Source organism: Protopterus annectens, chromosome 6.part1, assembly GCF_019279795.1.
Source record: "Protopterus annectens isolate FY-2018-M chromosome 6.part1, PAN1.0, whole genome shotgun sequence".
In the NCBI taxonomy this organism is placed as follows: domain Eukaryota; kingdom Metazoa; phylum Chordata; order Ceratodontiformes; family Protopteridae; genus Protopterus; species Protopterus annectens.
In genome coordinates, this window is record NC_056738.1 from 22,171,548 (window position 1) to 22,199,491 (window position 27,944).

Genomic DNA, 27,944 nt, shown 5'->3' on the forward strand with positions numbered 1-27,944 from the left:
GTCCCCAGGAATAGATGGTATTCATGTGGAAGCTAGGGAGAAAAAAACTGATAAAGATCTGGAAGGTTTTGTTTAACAGTATTTTAAGAAGAGGTGATGTACCAACATCTTGAAAGAAAGTAGTAATAGCTGTAATATCTAAAGAGGGTAAAGATCCATCAGATCCAGCTTCATACAGGCCCATTTCAATACTAAACAATGATTATAAAGTGTTTATGTCTGTAATGGCTAAAAGAATGGCAAAAGTGATACCAAAATTGATAGATATGGATCAGTGTGGTTTTGTGTAGGGGAGGCAAAGATCTGACTGACAACATTAACAAAACACTAATGATCCAGAGGGAAGCAGAAAGTAAGAAAATACTCCGTCAAATGCAGTGAAAGCATTAAATAGAGTACGCTGGCACTTTATAAGCAGAGCAATTGAAGCATTTGCATTCCCTGATAAAATTATAAGGTTGTTTAAGAGGATATATGAGCAATTGGAGGCGAAAATTAAAGTGGGTGGGGTCCTTTCTTTTAATCTCTGCTTGAGTAGAGGAACCAGGCAGGGGTGTCCTCTCTCCCCTTTGTTATTTGCATTATATTTAGAACCACTGGCAAAGAAAATAAGGGACTCATGCTGTGGAACATATTGAGACAGTATCAATTCTTTTCAAGATACAAAATTAATGTTGCTAAAACAAAGGCAATAGCGGTAAACTATGTACCCAGATACGAATTAGTTCTGCAATATCCATATTTATGGGGACATGATAAAATTAAGTATTTAGGAGTATAGATTAAAAATGATTCCGGTGTAGCAGCTAATGATATGTGGGAAGAGACTAAACAAATGATAATACAAAAACTGAGAAAATGGAAGCTCTGTTATATGGATATCAATAATAAGATACAAGCAGGTAGAATGTTTTTAGTCCCTTTTATCTTACACACAGGTCAGGCATATTTTTATCAATCAGAGGAAATATTGTGGATAGCAATTAATAAAGAGGTGAAGGATTTTATCTGGGATGGGAAGATGGCAAGAGTCAAATGGGATAATCTTATTCTTCCAAAAGAACAGGGTGGACTGGGATTACCCGATTTGAAGGGGTATTTCAGAGAAACAGTTAAGCCTGCTATACATAGCACAAGCAGAAAACTATAATTCAAAGTGGAAGAAGATGATGATGGTGAAACGGGGGAAGCCCAAGAAAGGAGGAGAGACTGGGATTTTGGTTGCAGACCTTTAAGGAGAATAACAATAATCATAAAGAATATTAATAGTCATAAAGTAGCAGAAAGTATCCTAAGAACTAAGCCAAGATGGGAATGGAGAAAGGAGATTCTGCCGATAGGGATGACTGCAATTAGGGAAACAGACAATAGGCAAGAGGGGGCTGGAGTTTAGAGAAAACTGGCAAAGGAACTAAGGTATTGGGAGCAAATAACTAGAGAGGGAAAGGTAACAGAATGGGAAGACACCAAGAATTTATTTAGACTGCAGGTTACAGATTGCCTTCCCTATGAAGAACTGATAGAGTATAAGCAAACAGAAATAAATAGAAGGGTCCTAAATGAAAGACCAGCACTGGTAGAGTTTTTAGTAGAATCTAGAACAGAAGTTGCCATTAAGAAAGGAATAATTAGTAGAGCATATAAAACACTGCATGATAACTATAAGAATCAATTAAAGGTGGTTAGAAAGGATTGGGAAGAGAGACTGGATAAGCAATTCACAAAGAACAGTGGGGGGATATATGTATGTCTCCCAAATATGCAACAAATTCTGGAAGATTTAAGATCTTTGCTTGGAAGTGTTTACATGGGTAAGACTCGAAATAATTTTTTCTTCACGTAGACAGCAAATGTTGGAGGTGTGATGGGGAAGAAAGAGGCAACTGGCAACATATTTTCTGGGAGTGTAATGAGTTGGCAGATTCCCTACAGACTGCTGTGTCAGAGATGTTGGGTGTGCAAACTGGTGTAACTAAGGGAATGACTTTTGAGCTATGATACAGAATCTGAACAGCCTAGACATAGTAAGGCCTTGCTGAGTCTAATTATGATGGCTACCAAACAAGCAATTACTGGAAAATGAAGATCAAACTCTAAACCAACGTTACTAGAAGTAACGAAGACAGTAACAAAGATAAAACAACTGGAATTGGGATCTTTAAAAAAGAGTAGGAGCAAATTACATAGGAAAAATGGGAAGTGTGGGATCAATATATGCAGAGGAGGAACAAGGTTTAAAAGAAGGCAGGAAATGAATGAGCTATGTAAAGGCTGGCTGACAATGACCGGATATATTACAAAAGATGTATAATGCTTGCAGCTACAGTTATGTTGGTATGGTTTTTAATGTATAACAGTTGCAACTGAAAAAGGAAACATTTATGAAGAGATTTAGTAGAACTTTAGCTTCTTACCTCATGGGATGAAGGTCAAATAATGGTGGCTGTAGTTCTGCTAATTCAATAGCAGTAATGCCAACAGCCCATATGTCGCATAATTGGTTATAACCACCTTTTTTCTCGACAGCAGCAACTTCTGGTGCCATCCTGTAGAAAGAATGAAAATTAAGTTATAAACACACAAAATTAAAGTACTCTAACCCTTCATGAGTAATTTCAAATGCTGCTAAACAGTAAACAAACATAGCTAAAGCAGTGGCCATCAATTTCAGAGGCCTACCTAATATTATTGATTTTATTGGAATTTCCACTAGCTCCTGACCAAATCAATCTAATTTTCCAAACTTCACAATACTTTATCCACCAACATTAAGCTGTACCATTTTGGTCCCTTAAGCCCAGTCTCTAAGGAAGATGTCTTCATGGCAGTATAATGTACGTTATTTTTCTAATGGTAATCCCATTTTTTTTTCACAGACTAGTTGAAATGGTCATAAAGGTACTTCCAAAGTTGAAGGTAAGCAAACCAACAGGACTCAATAAAATTCACACTACAAATCCCAGGGAATTTACGGAAGAGCAGATAATACCTTAAACTAACCATTTTGACAAATCATGAGAGGAGGATAAATTCTTGAGCATTGGAAAAACTGGCAAATGCAAGACTCATTTACTGGACTGGAGGCAACATAGGTTCATAGGTTGGTACTAGGCTCTCAGCCCTAGGGACTATACAAGCCTAGCCATAACAATTCCCTGGCTATTTCTTCCCAAAGTATTTACTTCCCTGGACCCCTGTCTACCAGGGCGACTGACATGATCCCTGGGGTGAATTTCCTATCTCCCATCCCAACATGTATGGGCTTTCTATTCCAGAGTCTGGGGAGTCTCTGGGTCAGGAACCTATCCCTCGAACATGTTTTGTTCATTGTGACGACAAGGTTTAGATCCCTGGAGCATGCGTCTCTGAGGGATTGGGATCTCTTTAAGTGTAGCATGTCCAACAGCTCTGAGTTTGACATGGCCTTGTATGTTAAGCAGAGATCGCCTCTGAGTATGCGACAGAGTATAGGTGGAGTTTTTTCAGATGGTCAGCATAGGGCATCTGATTTAGGCCTGTGATTCTTTTAGTGAGGTATTGCTGAGGCATTTCCAGTTGTTGCAGATGTCTTGAGAGGTACATACCAAACGTTGTATTCTTTAATGGGTCTAATGAGGGATGAGTACAGTGGGACAATGACTTCCTTTCTTCTGGATGAAAAGTCTCCCGCCAGGACACAAGTGCTATTCAGCAATTACATTTTGCTTGCCGAGCACACTCAAGCAAATCTGCAGTCTGCAGCTACCACTCCACCCATACAGTATAAGAAGGAATCAGTACTGCAAACTAAACAAGGATATACATTTTGAGTCTCAAGAGCAGGAGCACACTCAAGCAAATCTGCAGTCTGCAGCTACCACTCCACCCATACAGTATAAAAAGGAATCAGTACTGCAAACTAAACAAGGATATACATTTTGAGCCTCAAGAGCAGGGTCAGTCCACCCAGGCATTCTACTTGTATGTTTGATGAGAGAGAAGCTATTACACATTAGCAGTATTTCTTAGTAGTTCTCAGCTTGCTAATAAAACTGACTGTTGTAGCCTTGTGTCCTTCCCCCTGCTAGTACAGTAATCCTAACTATCCAATAGACAGTATATATTTAATTCACATCCCTGTGACTAAATTAACCATCAAGCAGCCCTCTCAGTGCTTCCTGCCTTAGTTTGTATCACTTGGAGGCCCACCTGTTTATTTGCATCTCTATACATTCCCCTTCATTGCTAATGTATCTCCCTACTCTAATCTGTGCACAAACTGGTTACTAATCAGCAAGTCAATGTGAAGACACTCCCAACCTTAATAAACTTTGCTGTCTCTTCTCTCCTTCACTTTACAGGTAGTTTGAATTATTACTTACCCCCTCTGAGGCCTTCACTGATTTCCACTGATTGCCTCTCCGGTTTCTTTGCATTCCACCTGGTTTACACCCCTTGTGCTATCTCCCTCCCCCAATACAAAGTCTATATTAGAATCCTGCTGAGCATGGAGCCATCTTTAAATTTCTAGTCTCTCACCAGGACACAAGTGCTCTTCAGCAATTACATTTTGCTTGCCGGTAAGCCATTAGACCTCAGGAATTTGTTTTAAAAATGTTCAGATTTGTAAAGTAAAACTTACTTTTTTCTCTTGTCTTGGTTGGCTCTGCCCCGCTCCGTTCGCCCTCGCTAACGCTCGGGCTCTCTCCGCTCACCTGCCCTGCCCCTATTCCCTCCCACCCCCACTACCTCTACATTTATAGTAATCACAGCCACACCCACAGCTCACCCACACATCACCTCCACCAATCACAGCTCCTCAAGTCATATCACATTATACCACACCAACTTGCTCCACACAAAATACTCCCAATCACTCTCATTCCCACTAGGCATTTTTTACATCACCCACACTACTTCCCCATCCACATATAGTGCAACCCTATAATTCCTATTCAGACCCCCCCACCTAGAAGCAACTTAAACTTTATAACCATGACTATCACACAACTAAGTCTAGTCTGTCTTCTCATAATTCTTTACAACACCACAAGTTATCTTCTTCTTTTGGCTTTTCCCAGTTAGTGGTCGCCACAGCGGATCATCTGTCCCGCTCAGGATTGGCAGTGGAGTTTTACGGTGTCGAGTTGCCTGTCCGGCACCCAACCTTCCACAGAAGGCACACACACACACACACACACACACACACACACACACACACACACACACACACACACACACACACACACACACACACACACACACTCACACCTAGGGCCAATTTAGAGTGTCCAATCCACCTACTGCATGTCTTTGGAATGTGGGAGGAAACCGAAGCACCCGGAGGAAACCCACGTGACCACAGGGAGGACATGCAGACTCCGCACAGAAGGCACCCCAGCAGAGAATCGAACCGGAGAACCTCTTGCTGTGAGGCAGCAACGCTAACCGCTGCACCACCGTCGCCGCCCACAGCACCACAAGTTATCACTCTAGCAATATCCCTAAACTTAGTAGAACAACACTGCATTATGCACTCTCATATACAGACACCACACATTATAATATCTGCCCACAATTATTCAAGAACTACATAACGGACCAATTCAGAACTAAACACATATGCTCTTATTCCTACTCCAAAAAAACACAATACTTTCTCACACTCCTCACCAAACTCCCACATCTGTATAACCATTTTAACTCCAGGCTCATCATAAGTGGGGATATCCACCCCAACCCAGGCCCAAATCCATCCTGTCCAACACAAATGTCAGAACATAACACCCCCACTTTCTTCATCCCTGGGAAAATCAACAACAGCAGCAAAACCAACCATTTTTTAATGCTAAATATTAATATTAGAAGTATCAAAAATAAAATACCTGAACTCCAGGCCACAATAGCACACTACTCCCCAGACATAGTTGCTTTAACAGAAACCTGGCTAAACAAAAACATAGCTAACTCAGAAGTTCTCCCTACCGGCTACAATATCATTAGAGAAGACAGACCACTTCGTAAAGGGGGTGGAACTGCCTTACTGTACAAGTCCAACTTAACTGTCCATCAATTACCTAACTCCTACACCTCCCCCAATAATTGGGACATACTTATCTCACAACTTCAACTTCACCCTAAAAAGGTCATCACCACAATTGTGATCTATATTCCACCTGGTAATACACCTGCTAGCCTTGAAGACTTCTTATCCTGGTGTTCTTCCACATACTCACAAGAAACCCTTATTCTGGGGGACTTCAACCTAGATTGGTTCACCTGTATATCAGAACCTCCAAGTAATCTAATAAATCTCCATGGCTACCAGCAGCTAGTCCAAATTCCAACTAGATGTGATAAAAATCTAAAAGGGACTCCATCCTTGACTAGGTCCTAACTAACAACCCCACATTGTACCCTCACACAGGCAGTCTCCCAGACACCTTAAGTGACCACAACATAATATACTTTATACGTAGTAGAACAAGCATATGCAAAACCACTAACTATATATCCACTAGAAACACAAAAAAATTCTCTCCTGAGGTTCTCAACACTTTAATCTGTGGCTGTGACTGGACCCCCCTTAAAACCCTCCCACTTGACCAGGTTGTAGCATATTTCAACAAAACATTTCTACAACACCTAGACACTGTCACTCCATTGCACAAAAATCAAGGTTAGAACCTCTACAAACCCCTGGCTCAGTAAAGAAACCAAACAAATCCTCAAGTCCAGAGACACTGCCTGGCTTTACTATCAAAAAAACAAAGAAACACAAAGCCTAACTAAGTACCAAGAACTGCGCAACTGTGCAAAAAAATGCATTAGGCTGGACAAAAAAAATCCTACTACACAACATTACAAACTAAATACCAACACAACCTGCACAAATTTTGGAAAAATGTAAACCAGCTACTAAAATCCACCCAAAAGGCTACCCCCAAACCAACCACCCTTGACACTAAAGTTCCCACTGAAACACAATTCAGCTCCCACTTTGTGAACTCAATTCTATCCTTAGTATCACAGGACAGTTCCTTCCTCACTATCCCCCCCAACACAAATAACACTAATACAAGCTTTACCCTCAAAACAGTTTCCACCACTTCAATCAAAAGCATGCTCTCCAAACTAAAAACCTCATCAACAGCAGCTGACCTACTCTCCAGCTATTTCTTGAAGCTTACAGCAGATGCTATTGCTATCCCAGTCTCCACTCTCATAAACAGATGAATTGTTGAAAACGATATGCCCAAACTCTGGAAAATATCCTATGTTACACCCATACATAAAGGTGGGACCTCCACTGAACTTAATAACTGCAGACCCAATGCTTTACTATCCCCTCTGGCCAAAATCCTAGAAAAATGCATCCATACCCAGATGCTAAACTATCTCCTAGACAGCAACATCCTGAGACCTACTCAGCATGGTTTCAGACCTGCCCACAGTAACACTACAGCCCTCCTCTGCCTCATAGACACAGTAAACCGTCTCAAGAATGAAGGCCTACAAGTGTCAACTCTTTTTTTGGATATGTCCAAAGCATTTGACACAGTCTCACACCAAATACTGCTAAACAAACTAAACCAATATCATCTATCAAATTCCACTCTTACCTGGTTCCAAAGCTACTTAACTGACAGGTACCAAGCTGTGAAATGGGAAAATTCTCTCTCTCCTCAGCTGCCCATAACTATAGGAGTCCCACAGGGTTCTATCTTAGGACCACTACTATTCACAGTCTTCACAAATGACATTCATACCTCCACACAGCATGCATCTATAATTCAGTATGCAGATGACACTACCTTAATCTGTGCTGCACAAAACATTCCCACCCTCCTGCAAACAACTCAACTAGCATTCTTTGACGTTGAAAACTACCTTACCAAAGCCCAACTTATCCTCAATCCAAAGAAAACTCAGCTTATGATTATAACCAGTTCTAACAAAAAGACTAACAGTCAATTCACTATCTACTCCACAAATGTTACTCCAATTGCTCCAGTGGCACGGGCTAAGCTATTGGGAATAACCATAGACTCCCACCTAAAATTTGATAGTCAACTCAACTTAACTATTAAAAAAGTACATGCCAAACTGGGGTCACTCTACCGTATCAAACCATTTCTTACCAACAACACAAGATCAGCCATTGCTCGCTCCCAACTTCCATCCACCCTACTCTATGCATCTCCCATTCTGACTAATCTCAACAAAATGGAACTAAGCAAAATGGAAGCCTGCTATAACAGAATTGCCCGCTTTGCTGCAAATTGCTCATATAGAACTCATCACTGTACTGCTTTGAGATAGCTCCACTGGCTTGAACTGCCCAAACTCCTAACCTACAATCAGCTCTGCCTCTGCCATTCTATCTATTACCTCCCCAATAAGTGTCCTGCTCTCAAAAACCTAGTACAACATCACTCAGCCAAAAGGCCTCTTAGATCATCAAGCAAACTACTACTAGAAGTCACCAACAGCTACAATAGCTTTGGAGATGCACTATATAGTAGTTCAGTGGCTAAAAAATGGAACTCTGTTCCTACTAGCATTCAAAACACATCATCCAAAGCCTCCTTTAAAGACCTCATCAGGCAACATCTCAAGCAAAGTTGGCAGTGCCATGATTGCTCCCCAGGCTAGTGAAAGTGGATAACATATACATACAAAATCTAGAGCACTTGATAATAGTTTTCAGCCTTACTCACAAATGCTGGCTAATCTACAATGTATGTACTGTACCTGTGTACTACGTATGTATCCTACCTATCTTCCAAATTTCAGCTGTACACCACAAATCTATTAATTACCTTTATTTTTAAAATTAATATTTTTTGTTTGTTCTCTCCACTGTAACTGTTTATGTGCCGCATACCACTGTAAAAACATGTCTCTTGTAATTTGTGTGTATACTGATCATGTCTAAATAACTAAATGTGTCTGTAATTTTTCTTTGTGGAGCTTTTCTCCCCGGGCCTCTGCTGAAAAAGGGCCTTTTTGGCTAAGTCAGACACCCTTGGTTAACAAATGTAAAATAAAATAAAATAAAATAGTGATGAGGTGTGCCACAAAGAAGGATTTCCTGACTGTTGTGGCGATGTGGTTATCGAAGGTAAGACCACTGTCCAATGTATCCCTAAGTCTCTTATCACACTTTCGGTGTTTAGTGTACTGCCACCTATGTGGTAATTCACACATGCATGTTTTTTTTCCCAAAGGGGATAACTATACATTTCTTGGCAATGGCTCTGGCACCAAGCATCTGTTTCTGTAAGGCCCTTTTGTAGAATATCCACATCATTTGGGGATTCAATAATGGCTCCCAGTTTGCAGTCATCTGCGAACTTTGCTAGCCAGAGTCCCTTAGTGTTGGCCTGTACTTCAGAGAAATACATACCAAACAAGAGCGGTACCAGGACTGAACCCTGAGGTACTCCACTTGTCTGGAGCTGGATTTGGAGTCGGCTACTTTTACAGTGTGGGTTCTGTCAATAAGTCAGTTGGCAACCTATCGAGTGACGTAGGGATTAATGCCCAGTTTAGTAAGTTTATCTATGATTCCAGAGGGTGTCTAAGGCCGTGGCGAGGTCCAAATAGGCTGTGTGGACCACTTTACCCTTGTCCACAGCTCTAGAAACTGATTCAAAGAAGTCAGTCATGTTCAGGAGACAAGATCGGCCATTCACAAACCCAAACTGTATGGGGTCCAGTGTTTGAAGGTTGCCAATGTCTTTGTTTATAAGTTCCATGATAATACGTTCCATGGCCTTGCAGATCAGGCTCATCAGACTGATGGGGTGGTAGTTCCAGGGATACAAGGTGGATTCCCCCTTCCTTGTGGAGTGGGATAACTGTAGTTGTGTGCCACTCAGTGGGCATGAAGCCTGAGGTGAGGCTATGATTAAACATGACACTTAGGTGAAGTGCCAGTGCATTTTGTAGGTCATGTAGTGCACAGCCTGGGATGTCGTCTGGTCCCATGGATGCTGTATTCTTAGCTTTGAAGAGTGCGTTTTTTTTTACCTGTGTGGCCGTTATTACCAGAATTTGGCAATCTTTTGGTACTGGGATGGGCCCTTTAGGGGGAGAGGGGGATGACGTTTGCACTGAATCAATCTGCCAGGATATTGGCAATATCCTTGGGATCAGTATATTTAATGCCATTCTGTTGTAGCTCAGAGCAGATCTGAGCATTGCCATTTAGATTCTTGACATGGCTATAGAATGCCTTGCGATTGTCTTTGGAATCTTTGGCAATTTTATTTTCGTAACGAGCTTTGGAGGATTTTATGAGGGATCTCATTTTCTTACTGAAACTGGTAAGGGAGTTTTTTGCATCCTGGGATTTTTTCCTCTTTTCTGCAACAGTTTCTTCCTTTTGTTGTAAAGTTTGTTTATGGCCAGGGACCAACAGACTGGCTTCCTTTTTTTGGAGGAGAGTGTCTTGGTTCTATTGGGGATTGCACGATTCATGCATGAGTGGATGTGCTCGTACAGTGCCTTAGTGTAGGATTCAGCAGTCGAACTTTCAGTTCCCGTTTGCATGGGTGTCATGAAGTTTGTCACTTCTAACTTGAGTAGCATGAAGTTGGCTTTGGAGAAGTTTTTTTTACAGAGGTTTCCTTACTGGGGGGTGGGGGTGGGATGTGGATGTCAAGGGTGATTAGCTTATGGTCAGACCTGACCAATGAGGGGGTGACCATAGGTGTGGAGCATCAATTTCCCATATTGGTAATGACCAGGTCTTGGATATTGGAGCCCCTGGTGGGCCTAAGGATTAGTTGATCCAGGGCATTGGAATTTATGAATTCCAAGAACTGTTGGGCAAAGGTGTTGGTACCCAAGTAGTTTTCCCAGTCAATGGCAGGGTAGTTGAAATCACCCAGTATTAGGTTGTCTGGTTGTATCTCAATATTTTCCAGTATGTTTAGAAAGGTGTAGTGAGAATCTTGGGGCATGGTGGAGGATCTGTAGCAAGCTACAATTTGGATTGCAGTCTTACCTAGTGTTAGTTGCACCTGGAGAATTTCAGATGCATTATGTTGGGCAACTAGCCTGGTGTGAATATCCTTGGTGAATATGGACACTCTTCCACCTTTAGTGTTTTGGTCCTGGTTTGGTGGCTGAAAAGTGTGGTAAGAGTTGTAGCCTGGTATTGCAGGGGTGCTCTCTGGAGCCTTGAACCAGGTCTCAGTTAGTGCACAGATATCAATGTTCTCCATCTTTAGGAGTGCCTCGAGAGAGTGCATTTTGAGGTTAAGACTGCTAGCATATTACCTTAAGATTTTGCATGCTTGTACCTGTTACGGTAGTGGTTTTGTCCTTTGAACTTTGCCTAAAAAAGGCACTCTAGGGGTAGCAAGAGCCTTAGCCAGTAACCTGAATCCCAGGGGCGACAGGTGCAGACCATCTCTGGCAAAGCATCGTGGTCTGTTGAGCATGTTGTCCCAGGCACACAGATACTGGATCCCCTTTGAATGACACCAGAAGCTTAGCCAATTGTTGAAGCCAATCATTTTGTCCTTATACTGTGGTATCATTCTGGGTGAAGGCAAGATGCTACTCATGGCTAGGGTCATACCTGCCTGGGCCACATGATCCGAGAGCTCTTCCATGTCTCTTTTCATGTAGTCCAGGGAGGTACGTCTCAAGTCATTCACTCCAACATGGAGGCTGAAAGGTGACCTGACAGTCTGACTTGAACCAAAAGCAAATTCATCGAACTATTCAAGTTACAATTTTTTTTAAAGTAGCTGGTGGAGAGAATGGTCCCAAATGAGCACCGTTTCACATCAGGAAGATCATGTCCTTTGACTTTACTACAATTATTTGACTGGATAATCTGGTTGAGGCTGAAGATTTGATGTAGTTACTCTTCAGTAAGGAATGCAAACCAGGACCATAGAAGACGTTAGTGAAAAAATTAAACTGTTTGGAAAGGGTTGCAAAGTGGCAACACAAGTACAGTACTGACCAAACCAAATGACCAAGAGGAAAACAGTAAATGAATTCCGTTCAGATGAAATAATGGCTACCAGGGAAAACTATAAAGGCCAGTTCTTTTCAATGTTTTGCTGATGGCACATGAAGACACAACATGGATGATATGTGAGAAGATGAGAAAAGGAAGATTAATCTGCCAAAAACTGAGGCCTCGTCTAAAATATAACAGATAAAATTCATTGTGAAACAATGCATCAGGAAAGAAATAACCCACAAAAGGGAATATAACTGAAGGGAAAACAGTACCAACAACAAAAGTAAAAGGAGATTTTATTAGAAGATAATAAAATAAACAAACTAAAAAAGTGGAAGGCAGACAAATCAAGTACTGGCAAGCACTGGCACAAACATGGAAACCAAAAAAGAATAAGTTAGCTTTATTAACAGACAGATGGTAAAATCCCATCTGCAGCATCATATGTTGTTCTAGAGAACTCACTTTCATAAAGTCGCCCTGCACACTCCATTCCTGTTTGTGCGTCTTTGTGTATATCTGGGAGTTCTACAGATTGCCAATCGTGTGTTTGGTCAACAGCTGTTTAGTCAACTGCATTTGGTTGACTAAACAGATGGTTGACAGGTGTGTGAAATCATACAGTTCTCAGGGTTGGGGAATATGCCCCTTTTCTGATGTGAAATTTCACAGTTATTGTATGCAATTAGCAGTGGAGTGGGGGTGCTCATCTCCCTGCAAAAAAAAAAAATAATAATTTTCTTTTGGGGGGGGGCAGATTTTTGTATACACCAGGGTTATATTTTGGCACATGTGTACCAGTGTTTTGACAATGACCTTATTGGATTGCATACACCAACTTCATGGTCACTGCATCCTAGAGAAAGGAGAAATCCCTGGGATACCACAATATCAGTCTTTGGTTGTAAAATCCTGTTTCTGCACATTACTGATCACACAAAAGAGTATAGATAACTACTAAAATCAGAAGCAAAACCTGGCACCCTGTTTCTTTATCTGCTATGTATTCTGTATATCTTCCTTTAACATTACTTATTCAGTGACACGTAAATTAATGGTAAAACGTAGACTTTTGGAATAAACAAGTCACAGTAAACATGCAAATGAAAAACAGCCCTGCAGCAAAACATTTTACTTTCACATCTGATGGATTTAAATTAATGATGTTGGAAAAGTTTATGTTATATGAAAGAGACTACAAGATCATAAATATTTTGGAAAAGAAGAAAGCTAGTAAATAATTAAATACCTGGTATGAACACTGAAACTACCTACAATGTTCTACTATGAAATTGTCCTTATTTTATAGACATACATATATTAACACGTAGTGCAGAATTTACATAATGATAAGGCTACTTTAAAAGCTTAATGTCAGTGGGAATCATCTGTGTGGATTTAACTTATGAAATTATTTGAATTCAATAAATGTGTTTAAAATTAAGACTGACACCAAAATGCACAGCACTGTGTTTTGCTCCTTAGAATAATATGCGAGGCATCAGGAATTAAATTTAGCCATATACAGAGATTTTGTGCAGTAAAGTCAATAAAATTAAAACAGGACAGGTAGAAAATAACTTTAAAAGTACTACCATGTTCTCCTCCAAATGAAGAAGTAACAACCTAAGGAGCTGATTAGTCCCTTTCATCCCTCTCTGTGTCATTATTCTATAAAAAAGTAATAGAATCTCTCTCTAGCTAACTTAACAGTTAGACATAGTGGAAGTGTTTCAAGAAGCCACTCTGTGATTATGACATTCTTCCTTCTTTCACACTGCTGTCCAACAGGATCACATAATGACAACCTTATAATGGAGAGAAAGAGGTACATGAACGTTTAGTCCCAGTGCCCATTAGACTTATTTTCTGCACATATCATTTTCAAGTTATCACAAAGCTGAAAACTGAAGCCACCTCCAACTACAGAATGCCTAACCCAAGGTTATAGCAGAAAATCATGGGCTCTGTCTATGAATAATACAACAGTTTTGGTCTTCAATTACACAGACTACAAAATAATCTAAAATGGGGAACTGAGTGTGTAAAAAATAATGAATGCTTTAATATATTCATCTTTTAATGGTGTATTCTGATATCATATTTCTTCCAGTTCACATATGTACCTTTCAGCACATAACTAGCATATGTATTTTATTTATGTATTTTACATTTGTTTACCAGGAAAGCCTGACTGGGTCAGAACCCATTTTCAGCGGAGGTCTAGGGAGAAATGTTCCACAAGTTCTCTAACACTTCCTCCACCCGATGCAGACTTTCCAAACATCACAATACCTATCAGCATGTAACATGTGTAATCCTTATAATACGACACAAGTACTTTTACACTTAATCCACCAGATGTTCCACATATAATAATGCATTTCAGCACATAACATACATAATTCTTATAATATTGATGCAGGTACTCTAACACTTCCTCCACCTGAAGCAGCTGTTCCACATATAATACCTATCAGCACATAACATATGCAATCCTTATAATGTGATACAAGTACTCTAAGCCATTCCACATGTAATAGTCTAAGCAATGGAAATAGTGCTTCTTACAGCATATAACTATTCATTAACTGCTACTACTTTTATTACTCTTTTTTTACTTGGCACGGAGACATACATACTGTTTGCCTTCACAAATGCTTCTGTAAATATCATCTTATTTGCCTTTATGTGTTATTTTGCTTCAGGCCCATACTGTAGGTGAAGCTGGTCTGTTGGACTAACCCACTTATCCAGCTAACAAGTAATTAAAAAATCATACACAGGTCTACTAAATTCTAATGACTCTATTTGAGGGTATGCAGCACTTTGTCATCAGATTAAGCAAAGCAAATGCCCTGCATTTGGGTGAGAACCTAAAGACGTAGACTGCTGGTTAAGCAAATCCATACCTGTGTCTAAGGAAACCTCAAGCCAAATGAAGGCCCTGGACCTGGATTGGATATCCAGTTTGTAGTGTGACTCAAAGGTACGATGACCTACTCAAGTTGCACTTGCACAAAATGTCATACAAAGCAGCTCTGAAGAAAAAAACTGTAGAAGTAGCCATAACTCTGGTGGAATGATCTTTGGTTTCAAAATGCAACAACTTTCCCTTCAAACAATACCCACAGGAAATACAATCAAAAAGCCACTTTGGACAAAGTGACTTTAGAAACAGAAGCACCCAGCCTGGACTTAGAAAACAAAACAAATAGTTGACTAGAATTTCTAAAGGACCTTGTTTTATCCAAATATGACATCAATTGCCTATGAACATCAAGGCAATTTGGAAGATGCTGCCTCCCATTAGAAAATTCATGGAAAAAGACTGGTAAATGAATGGACTGATTCGGATTATTTTCGGATACCATCTTAGGCAAAAAGGAAGGATCCAGTCTGAGGTACAATTTGTCTCTGTGAAAAAATAGATAAGGAGGAACAGGAAAGAGAACCTGTAACTCTGATACAAGGTTAGAGTAAGTAATGGCCACCAAAAACAAAGTCTTCTGTGATAACAACTTCAGATTAACAGTAGCAGGAAGCTCAAAGGAAAGCAAAGTCAGCATCCAAAGCATAAATGACAAGTTCCAGGGTGGAAAAGGGTCTTGCACCAGAGGGCACAGTAACAAAGTCCCTTTAAGAAAAGCCTTGGAGATCTTTAGGGCAGTCAGGGGCATACTGTTTCTACCAATGTGGAAATTACAAATAGCTGCCAATTGTACTTTAATAGTGGAGTAGCTAGACCTGGAGTTAAACAAGTCTGCTAGAAAATCTAGGGCAGCCAAAAAGGAATTCAGGCTCTGAGAGACGGCTTGTAAGAAAAACTATTTCCACTTACTAGCACACACTTTAAAAGTAGAAGACTTCTGGGAAGATGTAATGATGGGGACACCACAGTCCGAAAGCTTGGGATTCCTAGGCATCAAGGGAATTGGAGAAACCAAGCAGTTAGCTTGAGAGTTTGAAGGCTGAGTGGATGCAAGCCTGCCAGATGAGAGATGAGATCTGGAATGGGATCCATGACCCAAGGAGGGTACCTAGGTAGAGGTCAGTGGAAGGGGAACTACACCTGGCAAGGGCAAAAGTGAGCAATGAGGATTACAGTCACTCTGCAATGGGCAGCTTTCTAAATAAACTTTATTTTCAGCAGGGTCAGACGGTAAGTATACAGAAGACTTGGGGGGGGGCAAGCATACGCGACTGTCCTTGGGCAGAAACTAAGGCAAAATAGTTGTTGCACTTGGTATTGGACAGGGAAGTGGACAGGCTGCAATGTGGAGTACCCCAGCTCTGGAAAATCTGAGCAGCATCCCTCGGATTCAGAGATCACTCGTGAGGAAGAATAATGTTCTTACTCAAACTGTCTGTTAACATGGTGGATTTACCTGGGATGTGCTTTGCAATCAAAAAATGTTGAGTTGAAATCGCCCATTGCCAAACCCTCATGGTCTCCTGCCAAAGAGGGTATGACTGGGTTCGCCCATTTCTTCAGGTACCAGAATCTAGACGTATTGTCCATCTGGATGGAGCTCACACCCTTGGAGGGAATGTTCTGAAAATTCTGCAATGTGAGGAGGACCACCCCCCATCTCCAAGACACTGATGTAAAGGTTGTCCTCTGTCACAGACCAGGTATCCAGGACTGTCCTCTCTTAGAACCCCCCCATCCCAGCAAAGAGGCATCTGTCATGACCTTAGCCTGAGGAGAGGGAACAACAACCAGTCTGCCAATGGACACTAGAGGAGACTCCAACCACAAACTGATTTGATCCTAAACTTATCTGATCCCAACAAACTTGTGTCAGGGACACTGGAAAATCCATCTTATGTGTTAAATATGACCACTGGACAACCAGGGTCCACTGTAGTGCCCTCATGTGATATCTGTCTAAGGGAACTAAACAAATGGCAGCTGCCAAGTGGCCCAAAGGTCTGAGGACAAGATATGTTGGAGGCTTTCTGTACAACTAATAAAGAACTTGCCAGATCCAGAAGGTTCACTGTTCTGGACATTGGAAGCTTGACAATCTGGTAGACTATGTCCAAATGGAATCCTATACATTCCAAAGCTTGAAACAGATGAAGACTGGACTTTTGGTAATTGACTGTGACCCTTAATGAACTGCAAAACTGGAGTAAAGTATCCTTGGCCCTGATTAGGGATGTTCTCAAGGGGGTGGTTAGCAGCCAATCATCCAGGTAAGGAAAGACCTGGAACCTCTTTAACCTGAGGCAGGCTGCTTCTTCTACTTCCAGCTTTTCTCGGTTAGGGGTCACCACAGCGGATCACCTGTCCGCTCATGTACCAATGCCAAATACTTGGTGAACACCTAGGGAGTAGTGGTGAGACTGAACAGCAGTGCTCTGAACAGATAATGATCAGCCCCCAGTTGGAATCACAGGAATCTCCTGGACTGCCTCATAATCTTTATATGATGATAGGCGCCCTTGAGATTGATCGAGCACATCCAGTCTTCCTTTCTCAACAAAATAAGATAGACTGCACCATGACCATTTGGAACTTGGTGTGCTTCACAAACTGATTCAACTTGCTCAAATCCAAAATCGGCCTGAGGTCCTGTTTTTTCTTTGTGCCAAAAAGTACCTGGAGTAAACTCTGGATCCTTGATCTTGGATGATTCAGATTGTTAGCAGTTTCTGAATTCCAGTGGCTGCTGCCCTTCTCTAACAAGTTGGAACATCTGGAAGTCTTCTGGGAGCTAGAAAAGGGGCTTCCAAAAATGGAACCGAGTAGCCTCTGAATATGACTCAACACCCATGCATCTGAGGTGACGGCCTCACAACCTTTCGGGTGCAGAGCCAATCTACCCCTGATTGCCTCCAGAGCAGGGGAGCCAGACAACCATTCAGGAATGCTGAAAGTGCCTCCCAGAGAAACCTCCATAGAAGCCCTGGTTCTGTGAAACAACCCTGCTGCAAGGATGGCATCGTTGTGGTTACTCCCTACCTCAGGGAAAGCCTTCAGAAGGAGTTTCTTGAAAAAACTGCTGAGATTTCCTGAAGAAAACATGTTTTCCCCCTTCTGGTTTTGAGAAAAGGAATATTGAGAGGGTAGCAAATCTAACTCCAACAGCAGACGGCATCTTTTCATTTTGCTCACTACTGGTCAGTGTCATTAACCTTCAGCACAATCAGAGAAAAGTCATCAAAAGAACCATTAACAGAGGACACTGTAAGGCAGTCCACAAAAATCACACAATGTCATCCAGGCATGGCAACACAGAGAGATGCCAGTGCCAGATGCCTGGTATGTACCATCAGCTGTGATGGAAAGCAAATGGATGGATGTACTGAAAATAGATTGAAGGGTGGACAGTTTAGTCTCCAAAACCTTCTGTGCTTCTGGAGTCTGCTGTGTCTATACTGGTCTTGACACCTCTGCACAATGTCCACCGAGGCCTAGTCAAGTCAGCCAAATAATTTAACACCCTTGATGCAAAGGTGAAGCATAAGTGCACTTCCCTAAGCAGTCCAGTGCCTGAGATTCTCTATTCAGTTGATAGACTGAGGAGCTCTCACTGGAAATGTTCTTTTTAGTCACAACTGCTGCCATGATAACATCCACAGTGGGATCCTTACTCCAGTGAAGCTGATACTTGGGGGTGGGGAAGGTATGAATCTTGCCCAGCTTCTTCAGGATGGGTTTCACCATATCAGGTTCTTGTCACACCCACCAAGGCACTAAATCAATAAGTGTATCTGGAGGGGGAACCAACCAGAATGTGGACAGGCCCACCCAAAAGGCCTCCAATAACAGGTTCATAGGTTCATAAATTAGTACTAGGATAACTGTCCTTGTGAGCCATTTTAAGCCTAGCCAATTACCCCATGTGAGACTCAAAACTGCACCTTGTGTCTGTAAGGGAAATACCTTAGCCAATATGGCAACCTCCCACACCATTATGCCAACCTCCAGAGATGGGGCTTCAGAAGTCTAGCCCCTGCTCTGGCAAAGTGCTCCAAAAGATCACCAAAGCAGGTGACTTTGTGAGGTGGGAGATTTGGGGGACTTGTCTCTTTCCTCAAGGTCAGTATCTTCAGTGAGGGACTATAGGAGAGTCCAGCTGCTTCCTTTTACATCGCTTCTTCCCCGAGACTTCCTGCCTCAGAGAACCATGAAAGGAAATGGAAGAGGCTGGAGGCCCTACTGAGAGGGCAGTCTGGAGACCAACCAGAGCAGGCTGTCATGCTAGACTATTCCCTCTCCTTGACAGGGGAACATCCTCTCTACGATGGTGAACACAGAGGTGCAAGCATTCCATCCATATTTCAAAGACCCCAAGGACAGACCAGAATCCAGAGCTGTTTTGCAATGGCCTGTAGCAAAGACCAGGGCTGTGCTATCAAAGGCACTAACCCTGAGTGGGAGTGTCAAAACCAAACTGCAGACTCCTGCCCTGTCCTGACAGACCCGGGGTCCACTCGACTCCAGCACAGCCAGGGTCAAGGAAACAAAGGCTGGGACAGGAGTCATAATGGCCAGACCACTGGCTTCGGTCTTAGAGAATGGAAGATGAGCGGCTCCAAAGACCTTGAATCAGAAAGGCCCTGGAGTACAAAACCGAGTAACTGGAGCCAAGACACTGGGGTGAGGGCCTGGTGCTGAAGGAATGAGGCCTAATTCCACCTGCACCTTTAAAATGGACTTTATCAGCTGCTCCAAATCCAATGCCTTAAGACTTCCCATGGACCAGGATGATCTAATCAAAAGGCCACCGATGGTGCCATTGTTCTGTTAGCTGTCATCCAAGGCCACATCAGTGGCTTCCTAAGATATCACCGATGGGGGGTTGAATGACAGCCAAAGAGATAATGTCTCCAGCCTACTGGCCTGAGCTCAGATCTGAAAAATCAAAGGGAGACTCTGGAGAACTCCATGGTGTTGAGGGTGAAAAGGGTGAGAAAGTCCATCCTGAAGGAAACCTCCCCAACTCAAAAAAAGGGCTCGGTACATTCACCACTGAGGAAGGTGCCTTCCCAAAGACCGAAGTCGAAGGGGAGTAACTCTAAGGCAGAAGAGCTGAAAGGTATCAGTACCAAGGCAGCAGAGCCAAGGAAGATCTACTCCAAAAACATCGTCCCCAAAGGCGATCGACTCCGAGGTGTCAGAGCTGAAAATTGAGCCGAGGCCACCAGGGGATCTGATGGTCTTGGGACTTTCAGATCCAGCTGGGCAGGAACAGGAGAAGCAGCCAGAGCTAACCACTTACATGCCTTAGCATGCTTGTAACCCACCTTATCACCTTTACTAGAGGAGGCCAAAGAAGAATCCCTGAGGGAAGAAGACCCTTGAGAATGAGCTTGACCCTCCTCTCATTGACCACCCAAAAGTTGAAGCCCTCATCAATCTCACAAGGGGACTTCAGATGAGCATCCCTGAGACAGTAAAGACAGCGACCAAGAGCATCCCTTGAGGCAACCTTGTGACAGCAAGACACACATTTTTAAACCCTTTCTCCATACAAAAAAAATGCACACACATACAACTGATATCAAGAACAAGCCCCATAAGGCAGAAAAAGCAACTACATAACCTACCTAACTACCAACTAACAGCTAACAACTCTATAGTAAAAAAATACAAACCTTTCACTAACAAACAATATTCTAATAACAGTAGAAAAAAAAGATAGAGGAGCAAAAGCCCTGTCCAAAAAAGGAAATGGGAAGGAGCAAATGACCGAGCTGCTGTCCAAAAGATGGCAAACTAGATCTGCGGCAGTTCTAGTAAGGTGGTGGGGTTATGGATATAGGAGGCGGAGCTTGTTGAGATAAACTCTTGGGAACTGCTCAGCACTGGATTCAACTCGGATCAATAACCCACAGATTGAACCCAGATGGAAAAGACAACATCATTTCAAATTTCAGGTTCTTACAAGTTCAAATACAGTGCCAACTGCATTACCTTTTATTAGTAATGTAACTGGCAAAAGTGTCTTTTCCCCTGGTATATAACCCTTTAGACTTCCTTGACTTTTAAGACTGTTTTTTTTTTTTCCTTCTTTCAAAACTTCTGTAATTTGCCACAACAGCAACTCTTTTTTTAATTACAGTACCTAGATGTAATCTGTCTACTGCATACAGACTTATTCACAGACTTAAGTGGGGATGCCATTATGCTCCCAACAGTGCATAAACAGTAATGTAACTTACTTCCTTTCAGGCTGAAATAAAAAAGTAAATGCTGCTAACATAATCACATGAAATTACTAAAATGACAAAACAAAAACACAGTCAAGTAAATAATGTTTTCAATGCAGCAAGAGCAGACGATACAATGAGATAATGATCAGCCCCATACATGGAATCTTCAACTGCTGTTAAAAACAGGTCACTGGAGATCTAACAGTGGTGAGCTGAATCCAATTTTTAAACTGTTGCAAAATCCCTTTCTGAAATGAGAGTGCTGTTTATATCTAGGGGTAATGGAGATGGGAATGTTGCTGTTAGACGATTTAAACCAGCAACATCAAATATCTTAATTTAGAAGAAAAATATTCTGATGCAGAATCAGTTCCAGTACAAAAAACTGACCTGGTCAAAAAAAAAATACTGGTGCTTAAGTGCAACCAAAAATGTCAATTTTGGATTCATTCAAGTTTCATTACAGTGGGATGAAACAGCAATTAAATCTTCTAAGTCCTACACCTGCTAAAACACCAATTTGGTAGTCTGCTCCGGGTGCACAGGGATATGGTTCTGCCTATGATACTGATAAACTGAGTTCAACTAGTGATCTGGACAATGGAGCAGCTGGTGGGATTGGTGATGGGATCTCGGTCTACTGGGATGCTAAGTACAGGTTTGCAGACACACATGCAGCACAAGGACCACAGAAGTACTTGCCTGTCACTTAGAATGCAGACATGTTTCAAGCAACATTGTGATGATATACAGAAATGCATACAACCTATGTGGGGCTGCCATTGCAGAAAGGAAGTACCAAGCTACCAGCAAGAGACTTCTTAGGGCAGGAGAAGAAAGCACCTACTATTTATGCTAGCCTTGATAACAGCCCTTCCACTGCCCTGCTGTCACAGGAACTCCCCAGAAAGTGTGACAGAGGAAAAATATGAATAGACAGAAAGGAACAGACTACATGGCTGTTAGGCAGAGGTGCAAAAACAGCATTAAAATTACAAAAATACTAATATATGCAAAATATTACTAAACCTTACTGAACGAGAAAAGAAAAGAAATGAAAACTTAAAAATAAAAGCTGATTTAGAGAAAACAGTGTTACTGACATTTTCATAGGTAGATAAAAAAGTCTGAGGGAGAAATTTGATATTTGGAAATTAAGACAGTGGCTTGTTCCAAGAATGTTTAAACAAAAAGGGTGAGAGCATCATATTCCAGTGCCATAATTACTTCTTTTTCTACCAGGTCGAACAGCTAAGACCACCAACTTCTTGCCTAAATGGCTGACAGGATTCACCTGTGAGAAGCCTGTCTGCCATAGAAAGAATGCAGGCATCATATTCTCACAACATATTTAAAGGACTATGCTTACTACTGTAAATAACCCATACCTTGCACACTCAGATGTGACTTACAAATAAAATAAGGTACACAAGATACATATCTTTTTAGGGCACTATATGGTGAGTGACTGGTATAAACTGGGTGCACAGTCAGAAAATCTCACCTCAAGAGAACTATGTAATCTAGCAGCCATTTACGTGCAAAAGGCCTTATTTTACATTTACAATTAATTCCAAAATGTGCCTTCCTTAATTATAAAATAAATGCATGTACAAAAGAAGTGGAATGTTATGTGTACACACACACACACACACACACACACACACACACACACACACACACACAATAATCCTCCTACATTAAAAATGACAAGCCTATATTAAGTAATTGCTGATCTTTATTTCAACAAGTCACAAAATCTGTTAAGTATCACAGAGAATACCACAAGTCTCACCCACTAAGCTCCTCACAGATTAGAAATTTTTGCTACTCTCTTAGCCATACCTGGTCCTTCTAATCCTCTCCCTCTTACTGATCACAGTATCATTATGGATGGACAATTTCCCTCAGTTTCTCCAGCCAACCTGATTGACACGGGCATTCTGAGGCAATGTAGCGATTGCCTCATGTACACTGACAACCCATTACTCTTAATTCACTAAAATTCAATATACGAGAGATGCATCTGTTTTAAGAATCTATAATCTAAGCTCTCTCACTCACTAATCAGTATATCAGCTACTAAACAGGTTGTCAGCTCACATTTCACCTCCTGCACCAACCACACGTACAACACCTAAATCCACATATGCGGAGGTTCTCACCAGAAGCCTACCTAAAGATCAGAGACCTCCGAAACATAAACACGCTTTAATTAATACACTCCCAGCAGCACACAGAACACAATACTGCATGCACCAGTGTCTCACCAAACAGGCCCCTAAGGTAAAACACAAAATCTAATGTTTTAGCCATAGGTGACTCCATTGTGAGACACACAGGTGTCACTCACCAGACTAGATAAGGAAAAGGTTATGGTCAGCTGTCTGTCTTGCCAGGATCCACTAAAATCACACATGCACTCAAGTCTCTCAATAACAGGACTATGACATAGTCCATGTTGACATGAATGACTTGAGACGTACCTCACTGGACTATATGAAGAGAGACATGACAGAGCTATCCGATTATGCATCCCAGGTGGGTATGCTCTATCATTCTATCTTCACCTAGGATGAAACCACAACAGAGACACAAAAATGATTGACTTCAACAATTGGTTTAATTTCTGGTGTCATTCTAAGGGGATCCATCAACCTGGGCTGATATGGTTGATAGACAGCAATGATTTGTCAGAGAAGGTCTCCACCTGTCACCTCTAGGCTTTTGGTTACTGGTTAAGGCACTTGCCTCCCCATAGTACCTATTTAGGCAATATCACAAGAATAAAATTCCCAATGTAAAATATCCTCAAAGAACAACCTCAAGGTTATGCTGCTTAACGCTATGAATCTAACTCTGAAACTACACTCACTGGAATCATTCCTGTGCATTCAAAGAGACCTGGTTCAAAGCTGCGGAGAGCATCCCGGCCATACCGGGTTATAATGCCTTCCACATGCTCAACCAGAAAATGAACACAAAATAACTAAAGAAGGAGGAGTATAAAAATTCATCAAGGATAAATATATTTCTAGATTGGTTAGACAGAGGGATTCTCTTGAGTTACTCCAAGTAACTCTAGGAAAGAACCCCCCTTCCAAGTTATCATCAGCTATAGGTCACCCTCCATGAACCATGACAACCACACTGCCTACTTGGATCTACTTGAATACTAACACACTCGCCCAAAGGTTCTTGGGCTTTGTTAACTCTAATGCCTTGGAATAGACAGTTGGCACTTCCACAAGGGGCCAAAAACACTCTAGATTTGGTGCTCACCAACATGGGTGATTGTTGCCCCACCACAAGAGTGCAGCCCTCCCTAGTGAAGTCTTATCATAAATCCATTTCATTCAAAGTAATGTTAACATCAGATCCCTCCTCTCAGGACAAATTAGGCTAAAAAAACTTCTCCAAAGCCAACTTCAGCCTCTTACAAGACTGTATTAATAGCTTCAAAGCACCTGTCTCCACTGATGGCAAGGACACCTATACTGGGATACACACCAATGTGTTGTATAAACATCTATACAATTCTGTTGACTCAGCTGTACCTGATAGGACCAAAGCAAGATCCTCAAAAAAGAACAAGCTTGCCTGGTGGGCATCCACCATAAACAAGTTATACAATAAGAGGAAGAAATTGCTGCCCAAGAGCAAGAAGGAATGGTCTCTGAAATGGAAGCACACCGTTGTCAGCCTTAACAAGCAAAAAACATCTTGTCAAGTCCTCTAAAGCTAACTACGAATATAAATTAGCATCCCTAGCTAAGGATAACCATAAGGCATTCCTTAGCTACATATGTATCCAATGCCAAAACTACACTCGCCCACTCTCATCTTATTTCTACTCTCCTCTATGCTTCACCTATTTACACTAACCTAAAGAAAAACATTCTCTCTAAATTGGCTAACACTCTTAATAACATTGCTAGATTTGTTACCGGAAATAAATTTAGAACTCACCACTCTCTGAACCTACAGCAACTTCACTGGCTCGAATTACACAACATGCTATTACTCTCTCAACTTACCTTTGTCCATAGGATATTCTACCAACCTAACAATACACCTATCCTCTCTAATCTCTTTACCCCTTATACGAACCTCAATTCCCTTCAGTCCTCTAACAAACTTCTAGTAACTATATGTAAATCTAATAACTCTGCCGGTGACTCCCTTTTCTCCAACACCATTGGTAAGTCTTGGAATCAGCTTCCTACTGAACTCACTTCCATCACATCTCCTATTCTCTTTAAACAAAAACTTAAAATACACCTCAAAAAACACTGGTTGTGCCCATGTCTCAATCCTGACTAACCATGACCACAGCAATCTCTCTCCTGCTGTCTTCCTCTACTCATTACCTGCTCACTATTATGTTGTTTCTTATAATCTACAAATATTGATGTTAGAATAAAAAAAAAAAAAAAAAAAAATTAATTTGGTATTTCCTATTTTCTTTTCTTATTTATCATGTTTTTCTTTCTTATATGACCTAAATTGTTATATATATGTATTACTAAACCAGGATTTAATCCTATTTGTTGCATTATACTTGTTCATCCAATCAAACTTTGTTCTTATCATTTTTATGTTATAATCTGTTTGTACCTTGTGGAGCTTTTCTCCCTGCTGAAAATGGAGATGCCTCCAGTCAGACTAGCCCGGTTAACAAATGTTAAATAAATAAATAAAATACAATAAAAATAAATGTAACCTTAAAGGAAAAGCCCAGGTTTGCGCTGAACTTGTAGTGAATGGTACCACATACACTGAACCTGTAGAAATAGCCAACCTGTTGGTGGATAGCTTCAGTGAAAACTTCTCCCCCCATCCCATCTCTGCCACATATACCCCAAAGCATTCCTACCACCTGTTCTCCACCTAATATGTCTAAAGAGCAGGTCTTGACCACTCTTTCCAAGGCCAAAAACACGGCCTCTATAGGACCTGATAACATCCTAAGCTGTGTTCTAAATGGTTTAAAATAGCAGTTAGCAACACCATTGTTCACTCTTTTCAACCACATCCTAAGCAGTGTTTTTGTCCCTGCTGAATGGAAAACAGCTACTATTATCCCATTGCACAAAGGGGGTACATGCACCAACATGGGGAACTATAGGCCCATAAGCCTAACCAGCCTTATCTGCAAGACCATGGAGAGAATCATCACAGACCTTATCAAAAAAGATATAGGAGACCTTCAAACACTCAATCTGACCCAGTTTGGTTCTGTTAAAGGGAGATCGTGCCTGTTAAACTTGGTGGACTTTGAGGCTGTTACCAAGGCCCTAGACAAAGGCAAATCTGTGCATGCGGCCTACCAAGACTTGGCCAAGGCCTTTGGCACAATCCCCCACTCAGCATCATGGAAAAACCCACCCAGCTGGGGATCAACCCATAAATTCTTAGGTAAGTTACAAACTGGCTCACTGACAAAACATATACAGTCAAAATAGGGGATTCCACCTTCAATGGCAGACCCGTTACCAGTGGTGTTCCACAGGGATTGGTGCTGTGGCCCTTACTATTTCAAATCTACTTCTTGGTAGTACAGGCAAAAACAAAAGGTCTGTGGCTGACAAAGTTTGCTGATGACTGCAAACTGGGTGAAATCATTGACTTCCCAAATGATTTCAACATTCTACAAGACGAATTTATACAAGCCAATGACTGGTGCTAAAATTATGGTCAACGGAAAAAAAAGCATCATCATCCCCTTCAAAAAGGGCAGTGTTTCTGCAGATTACCATATTAATAACACCCTGAGCTCTAAATAAGTGGTGAGAGATTTGGGCACACAGGTCGACAACAACCTTACCTTTGATCACCATGTCTCCAACAGTGGTAAGGAAGGCCTTCTACATTGCTCACCTCATAAGTAAGGGCACAGCTTCTAGATCAAAAGCAGTTATAACCCCCTGTAGTCTTTCCTCATCAGGCCAATAATAGAGTACAATGCTCCCTTTGTCATGTACCTTACTTGGCACCTGCAGCAACTGCACAGACCTCAAAGGTTTCTCACAAAGAAAACTCAGAGTCTTCAGCAAATGTCTTATGCAGACTGAAATCACTGTCACTATACTCTACATCTTACGGACTACTTAGACGTGACCTGTGCCTTGCATATAGAGCAACCTCTGATCCTGACAATGGAAATGCTGCACATTCTAGCATGCAACATCAACAGAACTTGCTGGAGAGACATATATGTCTCACAAAGGTTACCACTCCTCTGGAACAAACTTCCAATTCAAGTTAAACAGAGACACTCATTGACCCTGTTTAAGTGTAACTTGGTCAAATGGATGGGAAACCACAAATTCACCCCTGTGGTTTCACCTGTGTCCCTCTTGGATAGGAGCAGTCAGTGCTAATTTAGATCTGCTCTTAACATAGACCATATCTCTAAGCACTTTAGAGAACAACGGTTGATCTTGGCTAGGTTTGCCATGGCCCTAGAGCCATTAGCCTAGTAACCTCCTATGATCCTATGAAACCAGCTTCCCCTCCACATGAAGCACATCACTTCTCTTACTCTATTCAAATATAACTTGGACAAATGGATAGGTAACCACAAATTCAGCCCTGGTTTAGATCCAATGGCCCTCCTAGATAGTGGAAACATTTAAGTACCCAACATATACTTGGGCAACATGTCTTTTGAGATTCATATTGCAAAATATAAGGGCTAATAATTACCATAGGGATGAAGGGTTATGCTTCTTAAGATTCACATACCTTAATAGCCTAAGTACCTATGATCTATGAACCTGCTGCCAGTAGTGAAGAATTATGCTAC

The 27,944-nt window shown here is 41.5% G+C and overlaps 1 protein-coding gene across 2 annotated transcripts in view; it reads right to left on the bottom strand.

Moving 5' to 3' along the window:
• LOC122805364 (mitogen-activated protein kinase kinase kinase kinase 2-like) overlaps positions 1–27,944 on the bottom strand; it is a 1,562,336-nt gene that overhangs the window by 973,624 nt on the left and 560,768 nt on the right. For both annotated transcript variants that reach the window (XM_044075456.1, XM_044075455.1), the window contains exon 9: positions 2,415–2,546. In XM_044075456.1, coding sequence (XP_043931391.1) covers positions 2,415–2,546 — 132 coding nt within the window. The remainder of the gene's footprint in view (positions 1–2,414; positions 2,547–27,944) is intronic.